The sequence below is a fragment of the Sinocyclocheilus grahami genome, unplaced genomic scaffold (assembly GCF_001515645.1).
Source record: "Sinocyclocheilus grahami isolate Dianchi unplaced genomic scaffold, SAMN03320097.WGS_v1.1 scaffold777.1, whole genome shotgun sequence".
NCBI classification, from domain to species: domain Eukaryota; kingdom Metazoa; phylum Chordata; class Actinopteri; order Cypriniformes; family Cyprinidae; genus Sinocyclocheilus; species Sinocyclocheilus grahami.
The window spans coordinates 186,689-195,001 of record NW_015505956.1 but is presented as its reverse complement, the minus strand read 5'-3'; the positions used below and the strand labels follow the sequence as shown (position 1 = coordinate 195,001).

The following is an 8,313-nucleotide window of genomic DNA, read 5'->3' as shown; positions in this document are numbered from 1 at the left end:
ACGTCCCCCCCCCCCCCCTTTTTTTTCATAAAAAAAAAGGGGGGGGGGGGGGGGGTAGTTTGGACCTTTTAGCTATAGTATTGTCATCTCTGCTTAACACATTTTAATATTTCACAGAAGATTTACCCCCAAAAGCACCACAGAAAATCAGTCAAAAAATTCTGTCTGGCTTACTCATTAGTACAGTCAGCAGAGAAACAGATGCCTGGTCAACAAATCCCTGCTTAGATTAAACTTCAATCACCCTACATCCCCCTTCCACCACCCGAGTGGGACTGGGTTAGAAGGGGAGACATAAGCTATCAATAATGCAAACATAATTGATCTTGCATGATCCCTCATTGCCTTCCTGAGTTCCACCATGAAAGCCAAACCACATTGCTGCATTGCTGCTAATTCAGCTCAAAGACCTTTCTGACAGTTTTCCAGCAGCATATATTACAAAACAAAATTCCTGTGAATATACTTAAGCTGTATCAGAGTGCCCATAATTTTTCATTAAATGATTTTAGCAAATGGCTGCAATATAACAAAAAGTGACAAATTTAAGGGGGTCTGAATACTTTCCGTACCCACTGTATATTATTTTACCAGTTTTTATTTTTAGTCAGTTTATATTATTAGATAAGATACACATGATTACATTTTTTTCTTAAAGATTACATTTTACATTTTTACACTTGTTAATGTTAAAATATGTGAATCCAATAAAACTCCAAGCAGCACTGAAAAGTTTGTGCAATAAATAATTGGCAGCTGAGAACACGAAACCAAATTAGAGAGGTTTTGAAATCAAAATCCTTAACACCGTAATCAGCCATGTCCATATTTGTGCATATGTAGTTTATGGTGATATTATTACATTGCAATGTTTAATTATAGTGTTATTTAATTTTTTTGTTTGTTGGTAAGTTTACTTTTGAATGTTGATACTGTTTTGGATCAATATTTGATGTCCAATGCAAAATATGAGTTCTGAAGCAGAACTAGTTGTAAATTAACCATTTACTTAATTCATTATATGTGCCTATATCTTATAAGCTTTCTCTCATCATATTAGTTTTTACATAATATAATAAAGTTATGTGGGCAGCAGAAAATTATTAAAATCACAGTTCTTTTTCTCCTTTTACAAAGCTCTAGTTGCTCTGCTTGTTTTTTATTATTATTATTAGAACTGTTGAGGGAGGTTAAAAATAGTGTTTAGAGATAACAGAGTTTTATCATAATCGCTCATTTTCAGTTTAATGCCAAGAATGGCTGAGACTTTATGCACTTAAGTGGCAGCAACAGTATGTTCTCTCGTTTGGAACCACACACATTTTTTTTCTGTCATGGTGAAAACATTCCATTGACTTGTATTGTTTTTATACTGAGAAAATTATATTTTCGATCTTCTAACCCTAACAAACACCCTTTGCATTTTTTAATTATTTGTATTATTTTAACATTATTTAGTATGTTTATTTAGCCATTTTCCTCATGAGGACTATCGATTGGTGCCCACAATGTAGATTGCACTTGTGGAGACAAACACAAACACACACACACACACACACACACACACACACACACATCCATTTTAGGGTTCCCTAAAAATATTGTGGTAGACCATAATATTGTTTCTTCACAGATATGTGTAGAGCATACTCAAGCGTACACACAAAGGGCAGCGGACCCACCCCTCTCTCAACGTCAGACACATGGAACAAAGGTATTTTACAGCAAAAGATACTTAATGCTTTTGATATTATTACACTCACAACAGTTGCACACAGTCACTCACAACAGTCTTAATTCTACACTATTAGATCTTCCGTTTGTGCTGTATGTTGTATTTTTGACCATTTTGTGTATATATTGTTTTTTGTATATATTCGCTGTGAGTAGTAATACAACATCTGTACTGTATAGTTTGGAAATCAAATGTTTTGAAAGTGTGACTATGCATGAACCTGATTCAAAGGAAAACAGCAATGGAGCAAACAATAGAAAAAAAGATAGAATGGGTGGGCACCTGTCATTCAAAACACTGTAATCAGCAGATGAACAGTCCTTGTACAGACTTCTCAAGGTGTGGAGCAAGAGAGAGATTTCCAGAAGTAAACGTAACAATAAAAACCGAGAAGAAACCTGCTCAGCACTTCTCCTGAACACACACGCCCATCTTTACCTCAACACACAGAGACCTCGTAAAAACAAAACCATCAGCATGCCTTGCAAAATCAAGGAACCAACCCAAGGCAAAAAAAAAAACACACACTATAAACATACACAAGACTTGCCACCTGTCCATCCACCAACCTCTTGAAAATTATAGCAGTGTTGCACAGTTGCCAAGAGAGTTTTTCTGCAGTTACAAAAAACACTAACACCTTTATTTTGTTTTTCAAATCTACTATAATGCTTGGGTATCTAAGCACAGTTTATTTAAAGTAAATCATCAACAACTACAACTCACTCAATTCCAAACTGTATTTAAGACATACACTTATCAAATAAACTGTATTTAATAAATACTGGAATTTTAACATAAACGACATCACATCAGGAACTTCCACAAACACTTAGATCCTCTGATACTACATTAAGACAGAGCGGGTCCTTAAAGTGAAGTCCATGTTTACCTTCTTTGGCCGCCTCCTCCTCCCTCCAAGCCCGTTGAGTTTGTCTGTAGCCTCCATCCTGAGATGGGACTGAGTGTCTTCATTCATTACCCTCTCAAAAAAATCAGCGTATCCCTCTTGTTGTCTCTTCTTAAAACTTAAGTACTCAATAAGTCCTTGTTTCATCCATCCAAAGGAGATCCCCTCCACTCTCTATAGTCTCCTATTCACAGTGATGGTAGTAACAAATAAAGAGTGAGAAACTGGAAAGGGGGAGTGGCCAAGAGAGGGAGCGAGAGAGAGAGAGAGCAACAGAAGCTGGTCGCTAAAATAAGGAGGGTGATGGGTTTGGAGGGAGGAGGAAAGCACACATGGTGGTATCACCATGTTAACATCTCCCACCAGTGTTTATTGGGAAGCAAAGCCAGTCCCAGTTGCTACCCATGTGTGTGTGTGTGTCTCTATTTTTTGTATCTTCATGGCTATGAATGGAATAACAGGCATGAAAAAGGTAAAGCGTGAATGTCAATTTTTAATGTTAAACTATTTATGTATAATGGTCAGTATTGGGGGTAACGCATTACAAGTAACGTAAGTTACGTAATCAGATTACTTTTTTCAAGTAACTAGTAAAGTAACACATTACTTTTTAATTTACAAGACAATATCTGAGTTACTTTTTCAAATAAGTAATGCAAGTTACTTTTTTTTTCCAATTTATTGCTTGACAGCTCTCCTGTCCCCATGTTGAGAGAAATCAGAAGATGTTACTGTAGTTCTAAAATAAATATGAATATGCATTAATTCATCTCATTCATAAAAAAAAAAACAGATCCAGTATTCCTCAAAATGAATAAAAATAATACAACTCAGAATATGACGCAAACCTGCAATAATTAAATGTTAAACAACACAAATATCCTTTATGTATTTAATCCCATTCTATTAACCAATGTCTTTGCTTCTGACCTTCGATGATCCAGTTCAACCGTACTAATAAGCAAAAATTACTCTAGACAAACATTTGTCTTTTTTTATTGCTGAAGTGCTTAAATTTCTTCTGCATTCTACTGTACGGACGTAAATTTACTTTCCCTTCAGCCTGAGGCTTATTCATTTCACTTTTGGTGTGAAAAGGCTTTTATATTTGCCAAAAATAGAACTTTTTCATTTTAAAAACAAAGAAGAAAGCCCTGTCCAGATTTTAAAAGTAATGCAAATGTAACGTAACACATTACTTTCCATAAAAAGTAACTAAGTAACATAATTAGTTACTTTTTTATGGAGTAACACAATATTGTAATGCATTACTTTTAAAAGTAACTTTTCCCAACACTGATAACGGTACACCAGTCTTAGTTGTACTGTGTTTACTGTATTCATATTTAAATGAGACATTATATTACCTTTAATTGAAAACGTACATATATACTTTATTACAGTAAGGTGAATATTATACTTATTCAATAAAAATTACTATTGAGAATAAGAAGAACTACAAAAAAGTACAAATGTGCAGATACATTAAACAAAAGCATACCCACAATAACAAAGAGTAAATCTGTGAAGGGAGGATGTGTAGATAGATATCAAAATTTGTCTTTCTTTTTTAAAATTTTTTTTATTCAGAACAGTGTAGCCTTATCAAACTGTCTGCAGTGTTTTTCCCACCCAGTGAAAAGAGCTCTGTGTGATCTTTACACAGAAGAGATGCTGCTCATCTTAATGATTGCCCCTGGTCATGTCCCACTGCAACACAGCTGACAGAACATAATTACAAATCACAGCTGCTGCTTTAACAACAGTGGTGTTGAGGAAGTTATTATATTACAATTCTAAATTCAAATTAAATTAGACCGAAAGTTTTGTTAGAGTTGACTAAACATATCATATAACACTTTTTGCCATATTTATTTTTGTAAAAATAAAAAAGAATCTAAAAAAAATGTTTAATGCTCATGCAAATGGTTCCGCTCAGCCTGCCCGATCAGGGTTCGACCCTATTAAACCACCAGCAGAGGAGGTAGGTGCTCTAACAAGAAAGAGACTAAAGACTGCAGCCTCTAGTGTCTAGCATTCCTCTTGATGCCAGGCTTTAGGTTTACATGCCCAGCTCTTAGCTGGCCTCTGTTATACTCATTTTGACTTTGTTTTCAATTTGAATTAAGTTATACCATACTGGGAATTGGGAACTGATAAAAAAGCCACGTTGTATTGTCTGTGAACTTTAAACATTCTGTCAACTAGACACATTCTGTAAACAGTGGTTTTATGGATAATTTGAATAAAAGTCATATTTATAATGTGTAAATTTACAGTATCATCCTCAATGTACAGTAGTCTGCACGAGTTTCGATGTACAGTAATTTAATCACCAAGCTTCTTAAAGTTGCCACCCAAGTGACTTTGCAGTATCATGCCATCCGGACCACCTGAATTTCTTGGCACTCAAAGGTTGTTAGTATCATGCTTGGGCGGACAGACAGATGGGAAGGTGGATAAGAGTGTGTGTACATCCAAATCATAACCACATCAAAGATTCATTTTCAATGATTAAGATTTTTAGATGAAAACTATCTTGCCTTTCTACCTGAAACAAAGGGTAACACTTTCTATGAAGCCCGTATTTATAACACAGTATAAGGGTATTCTTAAGGCATTATAATGAATGCATAATGGATTATAAAAAAAAATTATAATATGTTGTTTCATCTCATAAATAATCATAACAAAAATTATAATACACTACAAGACATACTTATTTGTGGTTATAACTTTTATGAGTATGATCATTTATAACACGCAATGAACACCATTTTAAATCCACTTAATTTATAATGGATTATAAGTCTCATATCTTGGCATTATTTATTTAAGATCTGCACAATATATTACTGATATTACATTAAATATGGTTAAAAGCAAATGTTCCATACAACACATTAATCCGATCAAATATCTGTCCATACAATATCTGTCTGTTTAAGAAAAAATATTGTTATTATTATTATTGTTGTTGTTGTTTTTATTATTTATAAGTGGTCTTTGTCTGCTTTAAGTATAGTAATAAGTTAACAATGGCAAGAAATTAGATTTATAATTCATTATAACTATGGGAAATATAATCCATTGTAAGTTAAGTGGATGCATTGTGTTCATTGTGTGTTATAAATCATCATACTCTTAAAAGCTATAACCACAAATAAATAAATATTATAATGTATTAAAACTGTTGTAATGATTAATCATGAGATGATACAACATATTATATGTTTTTTATTATACATTATGCATTCATTATAATGCCTTAAAAAATACCCTTATAATGTATTATAAATACGGGCTTCAGAAAATGTTACCAAACAAAGTAATATGTTGTGGCAGGCTCATGTGTAATACAACATTTGAAACTTTATTTGAAATGTGTATTGTATAGTGCAGAGCAAATTTACAAGCACACCACAAAATATATAAAGCTTGCATTAAAAGAACAGAAAATGAATGTTTATTAGGAATGTACTAATAGCAGTTACTAAAGTAAATGGGGCCTTGATAATTGTGTTACTTCTCTTTAATTAATACAGTGCAGCTGTCATGCACTCAAACAGGCATGCTGCCCAAGGTTTAGTACTATTACATGTGCATCAGTGAACCCATTCATAGATGTCTATGGGTTCAATACTGAAAGCAATAAAAGATAAAGTGTAGTCCCCACTGCATTCAAACAGTGTCTAAGTGAGTAACTGCATAATGAGTTTAAACAGTCAGAAATCACTGCTCTGCATGTTCAAAAAAGTGCTAGTTGAGGTGCTCATGTTCATCACAAACAGGCAAAACGATAATGACAGTCATTGTAACTGGTCCATAGGGAATTGGGTTCATCAAAAATTGCTGTTTTGCAGTATGAAAGCTAAAATATAGGGATCACATAAAGGCTTGTTCAGTTGTAAGTGTAAAATCTGAGTGTATTTTTGGTTTATAAATCAAAGGACCTCTACCCTGCAATCAACCCCTAATCCAGTTTAACAACTTGACCTGAATCATAAGTGTATTGGTCTAATAAATCAAAAGACTTTTACCTTACCATCAACACCCAATCACCTACCCATTTTGACCTTGTCCTGCTGCCCCAGATTAAATCTTTCTGGGACCACATGAATCAAAATACATCTCAACGCTGGGCATCAACAGACTGCTGGTTTAAATATTGCCTGTTTGGTACACATATTTCAACGTACCTTGGAAGGGGTATTTAACTCAAATAAACTAACCACTGGGGTACCTCAGGTTTCAGTGCTGGTGTGAACAGGCCTTTAGGGTAACAACAGAGAGAACAATGTGAAATGTCATGTACAGCAGACCCCAAACAAATAGAGGGGCAGCTTCACCTCCCCCAGCTGACTCGACAGAATGCACCACATGTTTCCCTTTCCCCTTTCTCCCCCACAATCAAATCAGCTAAACCAAATGGGTTTAGGTGGCTGACCAAATTGGACTACCAGTAATTGGGGGCTTATCTGAGGTTGACCCAGCAACTAACTGGCTACCATTTAAAAAAAAAAACATCTGTTAGCTGGTATGAACTGGTATCTCCAGCATAACCCTTGACCAAGATGGTCTAAAAATTCAGTAGTCCAGCTAGTTAACTACAATAACCAGCTAATGACCAGCTTGTTTCAAACACAGCTACATTACCACAGTAAGGTGATTTCAGCTAGAAATTCCAGCAAGTAAAAGTGCCTTTTAAATGCACTTAACTGGAGTGAAGGACCAATTTAGAATAGCATTCTTTGTAAATATTGCATTGATGTTTGTAACTGACCCATAAACAGACCAAAATGAAATCTGTTGACTGCATTTTCTGTGCTGATTTTGTCAGAAAATCTTTGAAATTATCAAAATTAGTGCTTGCGTAAATGAAAGATGGTATGAGACAGACTGTCTGTGTGTGTGTGTGTGTGTGTGTGTGTGTGTGTGTGTGTGTGTGTGTGTGTGTGTGTGTGTATGAGCACTTTTCTGGGCACCTTGATCACTGCTGGGAAACTTTCAGGCCTGGGGAAAATGTGTTGCCATGGAGACACATCTAAGTGAATATCCATTGCAACTGCCGTTGAAATGCACGGTCAAAGTTTTTATCTGATATGTACATTGAAACCAAAGTGTAGAATTACATGTGTGTGTGTCTGTGTCTCTCTCTCTTTCTCTGTGTGTGTGTGCGTGACTTCTGTTATGCCACACCTAAGTTCATCATTAGGCTTTGATAGTGCTGATACTTCTGCTTAGCATACAAGCTCTATGGTACAAAAAAGATTTATATTTATAATTATATTACTTTACAAAATTATTTGAGAATGACATTTTTATCTATAAATATCAACCACTGTTAATAAAAAAATATTCTTGCTTTTATTAAACAACCAAAATTATTGTTGAACTCACACCAAATAGCATTAATTAATCAAAGGCCTTTCTGTCCAAACAGTAAGCACAGTTTTATTACTTCTTCCAAACATCAGTCTTATTAAATCAATATTTTACAAACAGGGTCAGTGGGCGTGTCTGCATTGATGTAATGTATGTGATTGTATTTAAAATCCACAAGAGGGCAGCACTTGTTTTTCTTTCTACTTGCATCATTATTCCAATATTTTACAGTTATGACATTGTTCACAAAAAGAAGCAGTGAGTTTTGTTTTTATTATATATA

General features: G+C 34.6%; 1 protein-coding gene across 1 annotated transcript in view; it reads right to left on the bottom strand.

The window, feature by feature from the left end:
- The window catches only part of LOC107561528 (ankyrin-2-like), a 168,761-nt gene extending 165,937 nt beyond the window's left edge, over nt 1-2,824 (bottom strand). Inside the window, 1 exon segment of the mRNA XM_016245991.1 lies at nt 2,628-2,824. Coding sequence (XP_016101477.1) covers nt 2,628-2,714 — 87 coding nt within the window. The 5' untranslated portion in view covers nt 2,715-2,824.
- Between the last annotated feature and the right edge of the window lie 5,489 nt (nt 2,825-8,313).